Here is an 18,871-nt window from a genome sequence, read left to right on the forward strand (position 1 = left end):
AACTTGATGCTACTTTCATCTTTTGACACAGATAATGGTGCTTTAATCAGCTCTTTAATAACCCCAATAAACTGCTGTGATCATTGTTTCAGTGATAGTTTGACAATAGCTGTCTCTGGACTATCTTCTCTGGGTCCTGAGGCTGGTGGGTTCACTCTGGTGTTGGCAGTGGGAGGATGTTTATGGAGAATTGTCTTCTTCTGGGGTCCTTTGCTGGGAGGAATGCATGTTGGTTTCTTCTTCTTCATTCTTTTTCTTGTTGTTTCTTCCTTTCTTTCTTCCACTTAGAGTTGTATTTATATATGTTTGCTAACATGCATTTACATCTTTCTTTTTCTTCGTTGGTCTGCAGCTCCAGGTTACATCAGAATGTACTACATATGGTGCCATTTATGTATGTTAGATGCTTTTTCTTTGTTACCCATAAACCCAATTTTGTCCAGTTCCAGGTCTGAGGGGTTTTTATTTTTAACTGAGCATTACAGAGTTGTTTATAGCATGGGGTCTACAGTGCCAAGCTTCTTCCTCATCTGTTATCCCACGTCTGCTTTCTTCTGGTCCACATCCTGTGTCTCCACTTCCCAAGGTCTCTGCTACTATACCAGGCCTATATAGCTCTACACTGCCCTAAATTGCTGTCACAGCTAGACCAAGTAAAGCAAAGGTAGAGGCAGATCAAGAAAAGTTCAGAGACCTCAGGTCTGACATGCCTTAGTCCTGAGACCTTGCAAACTCAGTACAAAGCTTATGGCTTGTTACTAGTAATAGCAATACCATATTACAGGGCTACACAGATACATCAGCTTCATTTTCACATCAAAAGGATCTTCGTTGTCATCCCTACTGAATACTGTCCTTTGTCTAAGTATCAAATCTTAGCAATTTCTTTTTATATATCCACAACAAATGCTGTAGTAGGAAAAATCATTTTTGCTTTTTTATATTTTGTAGACTACTCTGAAGTTTAATTTTTCCACAGGTAGGGTGGAAGATAAAGTAAAAATACTCTTTCTGGTCAAGCACTTATAAAGAAGTTTCAGTTCTGAGAGTTGAACATTCTAGATAACTATGTGGGGTTATGTCAGTTATGATCTGACGTTATATCAAATCTTAACTAAGCCAATATTAATAACCTCCAGTTACTGCTTTGTAGAATTACTGCGGGTTAAATATGTTATTTTTTTTCGAAGTAGTTTCTAAAAAAAGTGGTTTATACGACTTGATACCTTCAATTAAATAGTCATAAAATTGCAAAATGGATTCGTTAGGGTAATGAGTCTTAAAGATGTTAAACGGTGGTGTGCTTCCAAACTGTCTTCAGGACAGTGTATGTGGATGTCCTGTGCTTGTTTTACAAGTACTTGTGTGAAGTGAGCAGAAATTGAAGTAGAACAACTTGTCTGCTCTAGGCTGTTTTAAAAGTGGAAAGTGAAAAGATGGTCATGGCTCTGCCTACCTGCCTGGGTAGGCAGCACCTGAGATAGCTAGTTACAGAATTATTTTAGAAATCATAAATCCATTGTTTAACATAGGGTTGCAGAACTTTCCTCTCAAGAATAAGGTGCCTGGTCTTAATATATACGTCTCCTTTTCTCCTGTCCAGTAAGCAAATTATGTTTTGGCAAAATCTTTTTATTTCTGAGTGGAAAGATCCATGTATGTACCTTTAAAAACCTTTGAAGAATTCTCAGGCTATTGCTCCCAGCAAGAAACTTTGATCCTTTATTTTACAAACTTCTGGGGTTTTTTAATTTATCCCAAAGAAAATCTTTGCTTCCTGAGTTAACTGATTCTGAGCTTTAAAAACACATTTGTACAGAGGCTTTTACAAGTTTGAATGAATAATTCTCATGGGTTTACACTATATTTCATTTTGGAGTTCTTTCAAATGCATAATTCCTGTAAATACATTAACTATCTGTTCACATCTATATTTTTCTCATTGTGTTAGGTAAGTTTAGAGAACATTTCCACAAAGGAGACAAGGTTGCTGTACATGACAACTGGAGTTCTTCTTCAGAAAGTAGTTTGTGCCAAAAGCCTAGCTGAATTTACACACATTTTCATTGATGAAGTAAGTTGGTGGAAATAAATTTAAATTTCATATTAAGGAAACTTTTTTTTTCCTCTCCTACCATGCTAGAGAAAGAAAAATGCAGACATCTACTTGTAAAGATGCTTTGTATAAGTTGTCCCAGTTAACCCTTCTTTAAAAGGGCTTGTCTTGCTGTTCCTTTGAGCAATGAAGTTTAGAACTGAGGGTGTGTGTGGGATGTTTGGGAGTGCTTAGCTTTTGATATGAATGCCTTTAAATGTTTTCTGAAATCCACTGCCTGGATTCCAAGAACGTTTCTGGCTAGGCCTATGAGGAGGAGGCAGTTAGTTTTTACTCTCTTGGCTGTTACTGCCCTTAGAAAGTGTCTTTACTCTTCATGGATGTCCTGAAGAATAAAATAGCCCTCTGAAAATTCTCTGTCTTTGGCCTGATTTACAGTCCACTCCTGTGGATTCATCATTATTGGTGTCACTTCACTAAAAAGCTAAAGAAAATATACTTTTAGGATTTTTTGTAATTTGTATATTTTTATGTGGTTTTATGCTTATTTTCTGAGGTAAACAGTATTTGACTGTTAAATATAATCAGATGTGAAATTGTGCTTTCACAAACCATGAATGTAAATCACATGTAAGATGTAGGACTAAATCTTGGGATGTAGTGGCACAGAAGAGGACTTTTTTTTTTTTAATGCTGTTTTCATTTTTATTCCGTCAGGGTATTGTAGCTGGAAATTACTTTGATTCTTGGATATGTGAGGAGCAGGGAGACAGTACTTGCTATAGCATTAGACCATTACAATAATAATGAAGGCTGCCGTGACTGCACTTGAGATGGCACATTGAAAAACTGGAAAAGATTAAGCAAATAGTTACATTTTTGTATGAAGAAACTTTAGGACTTCTTTCAAATGGACAAAAATAACCAAAACCCCCCCCCCAAATCCTAAAGAATTGTACCAGTTGTCTCCATGGGAAGGATTTGAGACCACTATAATATATTAGCAGGGTCTTACAAACCTTAACATTTTTAAGCCTAAGATGAGGAAATGCAGATTAGACGTAAGATGCAAAAGCTTAACAATAGAAGCTGCTTACATAGAGAAGTATTAGATTATTCCTTTATTAGGTACGAAAATTAATGAGTAAAGTTTTGTGGCCCCTTATGCAGGAGAATAGATTTATGTAGAGGTTTGAAAAACTTTGTTTGCTTGGGTGCTGTAATTTGAACTGATGATACCAGCCTGTATCACTTCTTTCAGCAGCTCCTAGCTTTCAAGACTGTATGTGTTTTTTGATTCCCCAGCCAAATTTCCAGTCTCTCCTGTTCTCCATATGCCACTTTTTTCCCCACATTTACCTTGCAGATTGTGATCTTGACCCAATAGTAAGCATTTTTTGAAGATGTCCCTGCTCATTGCAGGGGGGTTGGACTAGATGACCGTTAAAGGTCCCTTCCAACCCAAACCATTCTATGATTCTATGATTTTAGCAACCAGATGCTCTCCATTCTTAATTGCAGGTCTCAGCCGTGTTAGAGTACTGCAGGCATTTGGTAACATACCTAAGCAAACCTAAGTCTGAAAATCATGACTTCTTATGGCAAGATTTTGCTGTCAGCCGGAAAACTGCCTTAGCTAAATCTTTTTTATAATGGGGCAATGTTGAATATAAGTATATCTTTATATTATGTTAGAATATGCTAATTAACTTACAGAGGATGAATGTTAACCTTTGAAGGTTAAGCTCTGGAAAAAGCTGCTGCACTTAATATATTTAAACTGTAATAACTAAAGAAAGGGATATAGTCATCATCAATAATGTTGAGAAGTATTTACTGAACTGCAAGGACCAACCAGAAAAGTCAGGTGCTAGGATAAATAAAGAATTGGACGGAAAATAATGTTTTAGAAAGCAGTTGTGTATTTTGATCATAGCTAGAAGCCATTGGGAACATGGGGAGTTGATTCAATTTGCTTAGCTGTTAGGCAAGCTGACTTGTCCCTGCCTGGATCATTTGTGATCTTACCAGTACAATTGACTTACCCATTTTCACTATCACTTCAGCTGTTACTGTCAACTCTAGTAGAACTAGTGGCTAGAGCTCACAACTGGTTTTCTAGTAATTCTACAATTTTCATGACTTAACAGTGACATATGATTTTTCACAAAGGGTGCTGTAGTCATTTGAAAAGCTGTGTTGGGGTTTTAAAATGTAATTAACATGTATAGTCTTAAAAGGTGTGTTTTCTTCTATGAAAATGTATTGTTGTTCCAAGTTATGAAAATAAAGCATGAAAATGAGTAGCAAAGGAAGAGATTGTCAAGAAGAAGATCGTGAATTAATGAAAATTAAATCATGGATAATGTCTTCCAGGTGCATGAGCGTACAGAAGAAATGGATTTCTTGCTCTTGGTGATCCGTAAACTGTTGCGTACAAATTCACGATCTGTAAAGGTAGGTTCAAAGTATATTCTGCTACTTCTTCTTGCCAGAATAAATTTTTACGTGTTTTTGATCTACAAAGGGCATGTTTTAAAGAACTTACCTTAAAATGTGTCGTCATTTTTTACTAAAATATTATTTAGTTTGCCACTCTTCATAAGCAAGCAAGCTAAAGGGCATTCTTTTCCTGGCTGCTATAATGTGTTCTGAGAGACTTTTTTTTCCTCATGTTAGAATGCATTAGTTTCTAAAGTCTGCTTAAGGCTAAAAAATGCAAGATGGATATTTGACTAGAATTACGTATTGGGTATTGAGGGCAGTGCTTATCCTTTGTTAAATATGGTAGCATTAACTCTTGGAAATATTGAGCTTTTTTTTTTAAATGGGACAACGTATTTGGAAAAATAGCAAAAGCCAGAAATGCTATATTGTGATTTCTAGGCAGAACTGGTAGTAAAATATGGCAGAGATTTTTCTCTGCATGTTAGGTAATTGTGCTTTGTACTAAAGCAGAGTTTGCAGAGATTTAGTATGACATATTTAGTCTTTGTGGTCTCAAAGTAATGGGTTCTTGAATTGCAAGAAATTAAATACAAGTGATAGAGTTAGGCTAACTAAGTGTATTTTCTGTGCTGCTATTTGAGACTGCAGAAATTTTGTGAGACTACATATCCCTTAAGTTCTTCAGTTAATTGTTCAGTTAATGCAAACTGTTCTGTTCAAAACAGATGTAACCTGAATCTACATTGGCTATTTTTGTTGCTATTGGAAGGGAATCTGTTTTATACTCTGCAATCCACCACACTGATTCAAACTCAGATAATTTGGTCTTTAGATCTTCCAAGCATGCTCTCACTGAAAGTGCCCCTCCAGTTGGCATAGTCTGTGCACTTCACATCTTTTACTCTTTATCCCTTTTCTTGCTGATAAGAAAACTCACTTGTCTTTAAATTCAGACACAGTAGTGTGAAGCTGTTCAGCCTTTCTTAGCACTTGGCTCTGCCTACTGAGAATACCAAATAATTTGATCATACTCAGTTTGTGAAAAATTTGCCCTTGATGCTGATTATCTGGTTGTTGTCAATGGCAGGAATCCTGACAGGTCCTATCATCTTTTCTGTCAGAAAACATTTTTCTTTTATCAGTTCCTGAAAGATTTTTTTTTTTCCCCTCCGTAATTCTGATTAGATCTCTCAAAACTGTCACTGGAAAACTTTATCTCCTTTATATCCTTCTCTGCAGTTGTTTCTTCAGATGACAGTTTCATATTGTATAAACCTGAGACAATCTTACATTGGTGGGGGTGTGTCCCTTTGAATTTTTTTTATGGTGGGGAGGGGGGAACTCTTGATCTCAATTGCTGGGTTTTAGCAGAGTGGAACAGGTAATTCAGTTTGAATTTATACACTAAACCCAATGTCTCCTACTTCATCCCTTTTCAGCCCCTTTTGAAAAACTGTAAAGGAAGGGAGCGTTGATCATATGGCAAATTAATTTAGAAAATGCAAGATTCTCCTCCCAGCCCCCCTGTATTCATGAAACAAAAGGATGCAAGGAGGCCTCTTTAAGGGAAAAAAAAGTATTTATAATTCAGGGTGATACAAAATACACATGCGGTGTTTGTCTCCTAATCTGGACATTGCAGACCACAGAAGTGGCAGGTAATTCAACGTTGCATCAACTAACAGGATGGCAAGAGTGATTCTGACACATGGAGGACAAGATCTACCTGTTATGGTTCGCCTGCCAACTATGTTGGTGGCTGGTGCAGATTATTGCTTTTGGATCACAGGACAGACATTGCAACAGATTGACTGTTCTAAAGTTGCTCTTGCTGGGATGGGGCTGTTGTAGGAAAACCTACAATGGTAAGAATGGCTTTATTGGGTCAGACCAAACAGTGCCATTTCCAGTAGTGACTAGTAACAGCTGCTTAGGTAGGAAAGTAAGAGCAGCATAAAGATAATCATGTTTCCGGGTTCTAGCAAATTGCCATTCAGGGATATCTGAAGTGAGAAGTTGTTACTGTGCGTATTTTTGGTATCATATGGTGGGGCTTTAGACATATCCATGCTGCACAAGTATTTTTGGACTGCTTGATCTTGAAGAACTACTTCGATTACCCTCTATTCCAATGTGTCCCTCTGCCACGTTGGTGATACATGCTGGCTGAGTTTCTGCTTTGGGAGTAGATCAAAAGCACTCTGTTAGGAACCTATGGTTTTCCTTAAAGTTTGGAAGGATTCCATGCAGATTAGAGAGTGCAAATTACAAAGATTGTCTAGAACAAGAGGTAATTTAATATTCCTTGCCTGTAACTGCAGTTAGGATAATTTAGACTGGATTTTGTTTCAGTAGCCTTCAGGCAAGGTTACATTCAGCCTACTTTCCTAGCGTAGATGAGCCACTATCTGTTGAACCATGATGAACCATTACAGTTGATGCTGTAATGGGACAGGTTTCATATAATAGTTGCAGAATTATGTCCTTTCAGATTTCTCCTCCTTTCAGGATCATGTTAAATGACTTCATGATTTAGTCAACCCTTTCCATGTATTACTTGTGCCTTTACACGTGCTTTGGAGCTGAGCACAGTGGTACAATGCCCACTTCATTAGCTTGCCTGCCTGCCACTTCATAAGGGGGATGCCTTTGTATTTCATTGCATTTTTGTTTTGGGTGTTGATGTCTTTATTTCATTCTATTTTTGAACTCATGCAAGGTGTCAGGAAAGCAAAAGAGGACTGACCATGTTCCAGTTTACAAATACTGCTTAGACTGGCTCAGGAGACCTGAAGATAAAGAAGCTGAACACTACACAGTTCATTATAACTCCTTGGCTCTTTGTCCTTTTTCAAGTTGAAGCTGTCTAGTTTATTCCAGCTGGCTGTGCTGAGCAGTGGGAGTACATTCCAAATAGAGGGGTTAGAGGGTAAATAGCCATAGCTGCCAAGTTACTTCATTCTTCTTCTTTCCCCCATTGTGCACATACCATGCTGTCTAACCAGGGAGAAGACTACAAAGCTGTAAATTCTGAATTTCATAATAATTGAAAGAAAAGATGTCACCAGGTAACAAATGTGATTTCTGTTCTTCTGTTTAGGTGAATACAGGTTAAGAATCTTAAGATATATACATAAGAGTCAGCAAACAGAGTGAGGAGCTTAGTGTGATCCTTGAGAGTTTTAAGTGGCATAAATTAATTGAAACTGAGAGAAAACTTAATTGACATATTTCAAAATCATTATAGTAACATTTTTAAGACTGGGTTATAATTACAGTTACTGCTTGTATAGGAGTAAGCCCATCTTTTGATGGAGGTGATAGCACTGATATCTAATCTAACTGTTCAGTAAAACAGGAGTTGGAAATACTTAGCGTACACTTTTTTCTTTTAAGGACCATGTAGAGATCATAAGCTTAAGGAAGAGCACTATATGTTTTTAGGTTGAACTTTTACCACAGGAAAAAGTTTATCACGTTGTCTGCCCTAGACATCTAGCCTGAGCTGTTCTCTTACAGATGCTTACCTTTCTCCCCATGCTACCTAGGGAATCTTAAGCATTTAGCTTTGATTGTCTTAAATGTGCCTAGGACACATAGCTGTAGTAACCAAAATTAGACCATTTTAGCACAAAGAATAAGTGGAGATTCCAGTGTAGCATGCCATTTTATATTAAAATTAATGTTTTACATTTGCTGTGCAATTTTTTAACAGGTGATATTGATGTCTGCTTCCATCAACTGTAAAGAATTTGCTGATTACTTTGCCCTTCCAGTTCATAATGGTCTGAATCCAGCCTATGTATTTAAGGTGGAAGGCAAACCTCATGCAATTGAAGAATATTATCTTGATGATTTGAAGCATGCTGTTCATTTCAAGGTAATTTGTATTTTAGTTAATTTCAATTGTAAATATAACTTTTATTTCTTCAGACATAGTAAGAAAACAATTTAAATAGTCAGTTGAAAGCTGTGTAATAAAATTACAAATAACCAATTTTACATTACAGTTCTAGATAAGAATTAATATATGATGATAAAACGGGAGTCTCCTTACTGGCAACCTAGTTTTTCTTTTATGTAGCAGAAATGGAATGTAAAGGGCTGGGAATTTTTAGTAGTATAGATGAACAAGATGAACAGTTCATCCCAAGATGAACAATGTAAAAGTCTGTGCAGGAAGTAACATACGAGGATTTATAGATCTCTTTGAATACAGCTGACAAACTCAGGGAATATCTCCTGGTTTGTTTCATGTTGCTGTTGTGTCAAAGGCAGAAAGAGCTAGGAAATTAAGAGAATCATCAGAAAAGAAGCATTTATGATTAGAAGTTTGATATTATCAAGTTGGCTTCTCTGTCAGCTGAGGCTCACGTGCTTCCTATTTTTTCCTTTTTTTCTTTTTTTTTTTTTTTTAATAGTCCCAGAGCTGTTATGGAGTCGTTTTGAACATATTTCTGTTGTAGCCACATAGGTCACCATGGCAAATACATAATTTTGAGTAACGCAAATATGTTAGAATAATAGATATTCACTAAATCCCTGGTGGCCACTTAACAGCCTATATGGCTACACTGGAGAATTGCTGCTCTAATGCCTAAGGAGGGTAGTAATGGCTGAAGATTAATTTGCTGTGTCAATCTTTAGCTTATAAACTGCATAGTATATTTGTTTGTAGGGCTCCTGACATACCATTGTATAGCATGTACCTGCATAGACAACAGATAATGAAGGAATAAATATACGTTTGAATTAATCTGGTATCTGTGGCTTTATAATAAGAGTTTGTTTTACTCTTAAGAGTTGAAAAACAGCTGTGTAGGAACTTACTTGAGTGTGTGAACTCTTTCAGTATTATGGTCCAAGGCAAAATAAACAGGTTAAAGCAAAGTAGAACAAATGTAGTCAGGCTTTAATAGTGACAACCACTCCAAAAAAACCTGGGGAATGGGAGTAATTATTGGTCAATTTTGGTAATTCAGAACACTGTTATAATGTTAATACAATGAAGAAAACAAGGGATGCACTTAAAAAGTAGCAGTATGTGAACATACTGTTATTCTTTAGGTTTCCTCTCTCCATTCTGCAGAAGCTAAATTAGAGAAATAAAACAAACAGGTAGTTTATGGGAAACCTAGAAGAAAATAATTGCTTTTGCTGTACACAGCACAGGCATTGGTTATGCCTCAGCACAGGCAAGCTAAAATAAAAGGCTATCAACTGCTGAAGTTTTAATGCAGCCAAAAAAATAAACTAAATGCATATAGCCGTTGGCCCGTCAGTTTTTATACATTAGTATGGCAGCTCAGATAGATAATATGGAGGAGATTATGTAATATATGATTTTTGTAAAAGATTTTTGATGATAGGTGACAACAAAAAGATAACCAAGAAATTCAGTAAGAAGTCTACTTCAGTCAAGTTGCATTTGTTATAGCTGCACTTTGAGGTGAATGTGCCACACCTTTCACCTCAAAGATCGTGAACAAAAGGAACTGCTTTCAGTGCTTATGCCTTTTAATATTTTTTATTTTCTTTGTGTATATAAGCATTTAACTTCGATTTTTTTTTTTTTTTGAAAATTTTCATCTGCTTCTTTATGTTGTGTTGTCCTAGCTATATTGTTCAGTAGTTATGTTGTTCAGTAGGAGAAGAGTATGGTTGTCCAAGAAGTTATTCATACCTTAGGGCAACAATAGAAGCACATAAGTGCTCTTGATTTTTTTATTATTTTTTTTTTTTAATACGTATCAAAAGACCAAATTGAATTAGCGCTGATGTTTGGTCTCACATCTTGTTTCTTGTGGTGCTATGTGTAGAGATTTTTCTCTGAATAGTTTTATTTAAAAAACACTTAAAAACACAGAACACCTAAGAAGATTTATGTAACATCCTAATAAAAATGACAGCATAACCTGAGTGTTAAGGCAGTTAATGAGTTAACGCTGTCATATGGAAGCAGGCGCACATCTTTCATCATGCTAAAATCAAAATCAGTTAGGTAACTGCCTGCGGTACAGGCTTCAGGCTTCAGCTCTTAATTTTATTGTTTTTTGTCTATAAAAGCCTGTAAAATTCACATAAAAGAATACAGAAGTTTAAAAAAAAAAAAACAGTCTTTGCTTTTTAGATAAACAAAATTTTTCCAAGTTTCATCTTGATTTTAAAATTAATAACTATAAACTCAGATGACATAAATCATAACTCATTCCTTAAAGCATCTTGATTGGAATCAATTTAGTCCTTTGTAACTGTCTCGTACGCTGTGAGGTATGAACCTTTGTGCCTTCTCAAAAAATCTTAAAATAATTGGATGTTACTGTATAAATGTAGAATTCTTTTATGAATCCTGCAGAGCTCTTCGCTTGAATATGTCACTCATCTCTGTAGGTGATAATGTTTTAAAACTATGCTTGAAAATAAAAATTTTCTTTGAGCAGTACTGACTTGGATAATTTGGGAATTCACTGATATCAGTTGTGGTTTGGAAGATAAATAGAAATGCCAATCATTATTTTTCTTCTGTATAGCTGTTTGCTGTAAACCTTTGCTATGGCTAGATAGACATCTAGCTGAATCAAAGATAAAGCTTTCCACTTGAATTGCTTCATTTGTAGCAAAGAATAAAAATAAGAGGGAAGGGAGGGAGAAATGCTCTTCAGTGTAGCACCAGCTACCCTTGCCCAGATATTGTGTCATTTATAGGTGCTACTGTTTAATTTTTGAGTATACATTTATAAAAGGTAGTTTATTTTTCTTTTGGCATAATGGCCTTTGTAAGCACATTGTTCTGGATATTTAACTGGATTGTTATTTTGTCATATCAGCACCCTCTAAGCTCCAAGGAATCAGTGAAACAGGTTTTGATGAAAAGTGCATTAAGACTGTATCTGTAGGCAAATTTAAAGCTCGTTGTGTAAAGGTGTACCTATTGTTATAGTATACTATTGGAGATATCAAATGTAAATTAATTGTATAGTTAATTCTGTGAGCAGATTTAAAAAATGGAAGCAACTGGGGGGTCTAGATGTTAGTCTTTGGCAGTAGATCTCTGAAATCCCGTGTCTCTCTTCCACCTAAGGCAAAAAAGAGAGTCCCATTTTTGGCTTGCAAATGTAAAAACTTCATGTCCCTGGAACTGAAGTCAGAGTCCAGATGAAAGGTAGTGAACTGCTGTCAAAGGCTTTTCCGATTGTGTTGTATTATTTCAGTCAGCTCTGACTGGGCTTTTGGACTTGCTGTTTGTCACATCGTTACCTTTTATTAGGAGTGATGTGGCAGCCTTGTCATGTTACAGAATACTAAAGGTACAATCGGTAACAAAATTGAAAAGACAGATTTGACAGTTACTTAAGCAGGGGTAATGTAAAAACAAAAATCTTATGTTTGAGCAGCCCAGAAAAGATCAGTTCCTTAAGTTATCACATATATTGGGGGAAAAAAAAGTACTACTACTCAAAACAACTAGAATGTTGTCTGTGGTTTCTCATGGACTAATGAAACTTCATTGGAAAAGCCATGACTATAGTGGATGTAAATAGCAGTTAAGAAGCTCTGGGACTGACAGAGTTGTACACCTGAAAAGTCTACCTGGCTAGTTGATTTAGGGGGTCAGAGGAGTAGAAAGAATATTGTCAAGTTCTTAGAGATGGCTGCTTTTGATCCTCCAATCCATCCTCTACCAGAATGAAGTAGGATAATTTTCTCAGGGTTTTCAGAAAGGAGTCTTTCTGCAGAGAGACACCAAGATGACCTAGGGTTGACATGATGTAGTGTTACCAGAACAGCCAACCTGTAAGAGTTGGAAGGCCGAGGACTGAGGTTGCAGTAGCAAAAGCTGATCTAAATCACTGTTGCCAAATTAACGTTAGCAGTGGTGCTTTCATGATCGCATCGTGAGCTGCTTCAGAAAGGGAAACTGGTAGAAAAATAACTTAATTTTACTAGTTCAGATAGTTGAGTTTTCTGTGGTTTTAGCTCTCTGAAACATCTCTACTAGGTCAAATGTGTACGGTTGCAGGCAAAGGATTTTGGATCAGGTTAAAACAGTCTTGGCACTGAACCTTGAACTTGATGTGGATATGCAATCCCAGTGCTAGAGCTGGGGAAGGAGCAAGTGAATGAACACTGCTGCTTCCTACTGCCTGTTCTCCCAAGAACACCTTGGGAGATTGTGACAGATTAGAGCCAACACTGAAAGTGGGGGTTTTTTTGTTTTTTGGTTTTGTTTTGGTGTGTGTTTTGTTTTTGTTTTGTTTTTTTAAGCTTAAAATAACTCTCTTCCTTCCCACATTCTTATTTACTCTTGGATAGGTTTATAGGTAGCAGTAATACCTCTTTCTGGCTTTCATTTTGCTTTGTTAGATAAGGTAAGTCTTTGCTATTCTCCTTTTACAAGACAGTCTCTTCATTATTCTGGTCACTGAAGTAGTCATAATTTGCATCTGTTCAAGTTTTGGCTGATCCCCATAAAACCTGGTAAGAATTTAAGATGTATTGTTAGTCCCTATCAGTTTCCCGAGCATCACAAACTGAGCACCTATTGGTTTCAAGAGTTCTTTTACTTCAAGGGCTGACAGGTATGCTGGCTGAAAACTTTGACAAGACTTGAGTCACTTCAGAGTGAGGGGCAGTTCTGTACAGTGTCACTAACACATCGCACTCTTAGAATAACCTTTCCTGATTCATCCTAGAGTCATGTTTGCCTTTCATTCAGCAGCATTACATTGGAAGATAGCTATTTTCTTATGACCAAAGTAGCTGGTCCAAGTGGTTCTTTATTTTCAGCCAATACACCATCTGCTTGTATCCAAAATTTTGAAACTTGGATGCATAGGTTTACATTGTCTTACTGGATTTTAGCTCACTTCAGACAATTGAAGGACACATTAGATGAATTATAGTCTTAGCAGTACGCATATGATGCATTCCAACGTTATCAGTATATCTTTCAATTGCTAATTTGCTCATTGAAAACTCTTGCAGACTCTTCTTTTGCCTATATGATAACTGAATTGGAATAAATGTGTAATCATAATTTTGTGCCTGATTAAAATCAAAGCCCTGTGAAATGTGGACACCTGGTAAACACCTTCTGCTTCTTTTACAGGGGAACCTGGAATATCTTAGTTTTGTGTGTAGGAACCTTTAAGTATTACTCTTGGCCATTCAGCTTCCATTTTTAATTTCTTTCCAGGAGAGGCTTTTTCCTTACACTTTATAACCTTGTTAAATGTCCCTGGCTATGGCTACAGCTGCATCTTATCTTATGTTGGTATTTATCTGCACGTATTTACCAATTACTACTGACTACTGCATTTTTATTGTTATCATGCAGTCCAGTTCTTATGGAGTGTTATGCTCAAAGCACAAATGCTCTGTTTTCACTGTCACTTCAATTATAGTGCCATTCCTTAAAAGTAAAAATGAGAAGTCCAAGCCTAAATAAAGATGTATTTGAATGTTAAAATACTATTGTAGTATATCAAGCAGCAGGTAAAGGCAACCGATAGGCTAGGAGAAATACTTGGTTGAGCATAAATGTAAAAATGGAGGTTTGTTAGCTAGTGAGAAAATATGTGATTTCTTAAAGCATAGGCACACAACCCGCAGAGAAAGAATGTAGAGGCTGATCACTTGAACCTGTTGTTTTTCTTGGGAAAATCTTGCATGGCTTACTGTTATATTTCAGCATAAAAGTAAATAAAATATTTCACTTGAGGTGGGAGGGAAGAGGAAAGAACTTCAAAGGCATAATGTGAGGGGGAGAAGCGCAGTTTGACCGTAGGATTTCTAATCATGTGAAGTATGTGGAGGGCAGATTACACTGTAATGCAGTTCTAGAGAAGTTAGAGATAGCAGTTAGTCTAGTAAAGAGTTTCCCCTAGAATGAGGAGAAACCCCGAGAGTGAAAGGTGAGCAATGATCAAAAGCCATTTTCCCTACAAGGGAAAATGTGAAATAATATAGACCATTCCCAGAGCATGTCTAGTTCATCAAGCATTTTCTTTTTAAAACTGGAACATGATTAAGTTATTGTCTTTGCTCTGAAGACTTGATGGTTTAAGTTCTCAAGTGTTAAAGCCCTGAGTTTGTGACAGAATCCTAGAAAACAGTGTAGATACGATTCATCGCAGTTATGTTGTGTACAACAGAACCATAGTTCTTTGATAGGGTATGACCGAAAACACAATATCCATTAAATGCAGAGATAATTTAAATGAGAAAGAAGTACATAATTTATTTGGTAATAGGGTAGAGACCTTCATTATAGCACCTGTGAGAAGGATTCTGCCTGCCTTATACAAATTCCTCTCCTTCTTGTCATCCTTTTCCCATGGGTTGTGGTTAGTCTCACATGCTTAACACCTCTGGATAAGGAGTATGTATCCCCCCAAACACTAGGGGATGGAGTGTGGGCTAGTGCTTATCTTAAGTAGGTAAGTATCATAAGTATCTCTTTAGCATTAGAATGGTAGGATGCTTGAAGGAAAATGCCTATTTAGAAGGTAATGAATGCTCCAGATTGTTACTTCTCTGTACAGCTCTGCTGGATCAGTTTTAATCAAAAAGCACTTGACAAATCGATATACATATGTGATCTACAGTCTTTTAGCCTGTCATACTCTGTTAACCTCAATACTTTCTTCTCCATGCAGCTTCCTTCTCAAAGAATTGAGGAGCCAGCGATAGTAAAGGAAATGTATGAAGTAGCAGTGTCTCTGATTCAGTCATTTGATGAGTTGGAGATGAAGAGCAATAGGTAAGATACAGTTTGAGATCTGGAATCAGTGGTTCTTTGGGGAAATGAGACACTAACTAAGGAACAGCGGCAGCCCATGTATTATAGTTATTAGTGGTAACTTAATTTTCTATGCATCTCTGCTTTTATTTTATATAGTCATGTGATTTCTACTCAGGTTAGTCATACTAAGACTGCTTGTATGTCTTACTGAATGCCCTGTGTTCTTGAAATACACTTCATGCCCTGGAGTGTACGTGACCATTCAAGCCAGCCATGTCATCTGGAAACTAGATTCTTTGCTGCAGACCAGAGCTGAATATTATTTACATGAAGAATATAACTAGAACTACTATTTTGTATTGTAAACTAAAACATACATTAAGCCATGAAAAAAGAATACAAACTAGGCATTAATTTTCACTGGCTGTTTAACTAATGCCTTACTGTCTTTTGAAATCAGTAAATGTTAATTTGTTTTACTGTCTGCATTTTGTAAATTGATGTTTAGTATCTGAAAATGTAGTAAAGTTACTTCTCCAACTTTGGTCTAACACCGAGTGCATACTTATTTTAGGAATGGTTTTTGTTCCCATATATATTAAACATTTATAAATGTATGCTGAAAAAATTATTTTGTAAGCTTAATTTTTCTTCAAACTTTGTATTATGTAAACTTTGAAATTTTAAGAAAGTATTACTTAAGCTCACCTGAGCAGTTAAGTGAACCCCTGAAGTACAAGTGTTGATGGAGGTACATAAATGCAATAAATTTGACACCAAATATTTTACAATATATAGTGACTTCTGAGCTTTTTTCATGATTATTTATTTTGATCTTTTCAGTTAAGCTGTTTTACTGTAGTTTAGACTAGCCAAATTAAACTACCTTTTACTAATAAGCTACCTTTTATAAGGAAACATGAAGGCATTAGCATTTTGGTTTTCAAATACCGAAAGGGTTATTACAAACATCCATTGAAATGTACCTTACATTAAAAACTATGCTTTCCATTCATTATATAGATTGAGAGTAGAGGCTTTCAAGATGCCTGAAAAAATTTTACATCAGGAATGATTACAACAAAAAAATACGAGTTCTATATTACATTAAGGTGATTTTAGCTTCTTAACTCATAACAGATAAACTTAGAGGGAGACCTCTTTGGATTAATGTCATGACCTATAGTTCTTGATAATGGTTAGCTTTTTTACATGCTAGGCTTTTGTTAAAGGTGTCTAGTGATATTTCTAAAATACAAGAGTATTACATATGCTTGAAAAATTACTAAATAAGTTTGCATAGAATTCTGCAGTAGTATACTGGCTCTTTGTTTTAAGATCTTTGGTAACCTAATTTTGATTAATTTCATTGCTAAATAAGAATGTTTCTGTTTTCACATAATTTTGAAGACAAAACTAAACCTAATGGTCTACTTCCAATGTTTATATACTGTGTTTTTTGGAAAGCATAGTTGCAAATAGTGTTCTGAATTCCATTTCTTTAGGAATTTTAAATAATATATGTTACAAAAAATGTCCAGTTCTGCTTGTTCTTGTTCTTTCAGAATAAAATAACTTGGGGTAATAAAGTAGACTGAGGTTGTAAAAACTAATGAAACTGCATATTTTTGTTAGGGAGAAGAAAACCTTGAGTGTTAAATCAGAACGGGGAAGTGTGCTAGTATTTTTACCAGGTGACTATATGTCTTAATAACTTTCTTTTTCCTTATTTGTTATCTAACAAGACTTCTTTTGGCACTTCTTCCAGGGATTCATTAAACACATATTTAACTCGGGCTGATTGGTCTGTTTGGGTATTTTTCTTGCAAACTTGTTTAAATATGGCAATAATTGGAAGAGCTGTGAGTCAAAAATTAGGTCTTTGTATGTGTTAAAAATGAAGTTACAGTAATAAAATTAATTCTACAGTTAATACACAGAAATTCAGTTGCTCAGTTTTTTAGATTAGTTATTAAATATTGTATGAAGTTGTTAGGATTCTTTCAGAGACATTTTCTTATCTGCATATAGTGTAGTCTCTTCCCTGGATTTTATTTAGATTCTCGTAGTAGAAGTTAAAATTGACTTTTTTTCTTTCCATGTACATTGGTTGGTGTAGTAGGAATGCTCTAAAGCACACAGGGCAACATAGTCTATAATGATCAGAGAACTGGTTATATATAGTTTTAGTTGTCTTTAAACAGTAGACCTGAGTTATCTTCCACAGCCTCTAAAATCTAGCTAAGGGGTTCAAGTAAGAATGACTACCAAAACAAAAGCATACAATAATTTTTGTGTAACTAGGCTGCAGCTTAGGTTTCCCCAGCATCACAAACCCATTACCTGGTGCTTTCACGTATTCTTTTACTTAATGGACGTGAAAGTTTGCTAGTTGAAAACTTTGAAAAGGCTTGGGCATGTTCTAGTGGAGAGTCACCTCGGAGTCAGGAGCAGCTGTTTCCTTGGGCACAGTGAAGTCTATCCCTACCACAACTTTCTAACTCTCTGTAAAGTCTTTATGAATGTCTTTTCCCTGCTGTGTTGAGCTTAGCACTAGACATGCTAGTGCTAGGGCTGGAAGCACAGCACACCAGCAGAAAAATATACTGCGCTTGCAGAGTAGCTTTCAGTGGCAGGTGCTCCCCGCCAGCTAAAAGGCATTAGAGCTGCCTTTCTTAGTTACCTTCTGTATGAAATCAATGGGTAGAAGGAATTACTTCATTGTGTCAGTTTAAGACCCTTTCTAGTTTGCCATGAATAAAGTAGGAAGACCATCTCTGTTGTCTCTGGCCTCTCGTACTGGTGTTGTCTGGTGTGCTTTCAGACTTCCTCAGGCTGTCTGAGTCTTCATTTCAGGCTGAAATTACTCTTTAGCACTTTCAACTCCCAAATCTTTTCTGTCTTTCAGGTTTGTTTTTTTTTACTGTGCTGCTATCCCTGATGGCTTATAACTGCAACTGATAAAATTAAACTTTTTGTTTAAGTACATTTGGTAAATTAATGAAAACCCGTGTAGATAGTGCTTTCTGAATGAGCTGATACTCAGGTTTGTTTTTTATTGTTGTTGTTCAGTGTTTGACCTTGGCCTGTTTTATAACTGGATACTCCAAGACTGATCTTGAACACAGGATTAGCAAATACCTCTTGAAATTTTCTTCACAAAAAGTCTTTATACAGAACTGGAGAACAGGGGAGGAGAGCCCTCGGTTTACAAGAGTGCAGCTGAGACGGAGATTTGGGTAAAAGTAACCTCCACATTTAGGACACTGATTTGAGATGCCTAGATTTTTTTGAGTGCTTACAATTACATAGCATTTTGTACATTCAAAATAACACTCCCATTGACATTTCAAGCTGAGTAGGCATCAGCAGCCAGAAAGAGTAGTGCTGTGCTGAGGAGTACCATTAAGTGATTTTTGCCTGCTGTCTTTGTGGAACTCAGTGATGGGGCAGAATCTGCTTACACAGAGCAGCTGCAGCTGTCTTGAGCATGCAGCTGCCATGTTTTCCCTTCCTGTTGTAATTACCTGTCTTGTTCAATGTTTAATTTTTTTTTATGTTACTGAGTCTGACTCTTTACAGATAAATATCCTTCAGTACTCAGCTCTCCTTTGATTCCAGAG

At 36.2% G+C, this 18,871-nt stretch overlaps 1 protein-coding gene across 2 annotated transcripts in view; it reads left to right on the top strand.

Moving 5' to 3' along the window:
- The window catches only part of TDRD9 (tudor domain containing 9), an 86,778-nt gene that overhangs the window by 31,068 nt on the left and 36,839 nt on the right, over nt 1-18,871 (top strand). The window contains exons 5-9 of one of the 2 annotated variants that reach the window (XM_072864776.1): nt 1,952-2,074; nt 4,433-4,513; nt 8,220-8,384; nt 15,163-15,266; nt 16,884-16,942. In XM_072864776.1, the coding sequence (XP_072720877.1) occupies nt 1,952-2,074; nt 4,433-4,513; nt 8,220-8,384; nt 15,163-15,266; nt 16,884-16,942 (532 nt within the window). The remainder of the gene's footprint in view (nt 1-1,951; nt 2,075-4,432; nt 4,514-8,219; nt 8,385-15,162; nt 15,267-16,883; nt 16,943-18,871) is intronic. The other variant, XM_072864777.1, reaches the window with a different exon arrangement.

Source organism: Ciconia boyciana, chromosome 6 (assembly GCF_034638445.1).
Source record: "Ciconia boyciana chromosome 6, ASM3463844v1, whole genome shotgun sequence".
Taxonomy (NCBI): Eukaryota; Metazoa; Chordata; class Aves; order Ciconiiformes; family Ciconiidae; genus Ciconia; species Ciconia boyciana.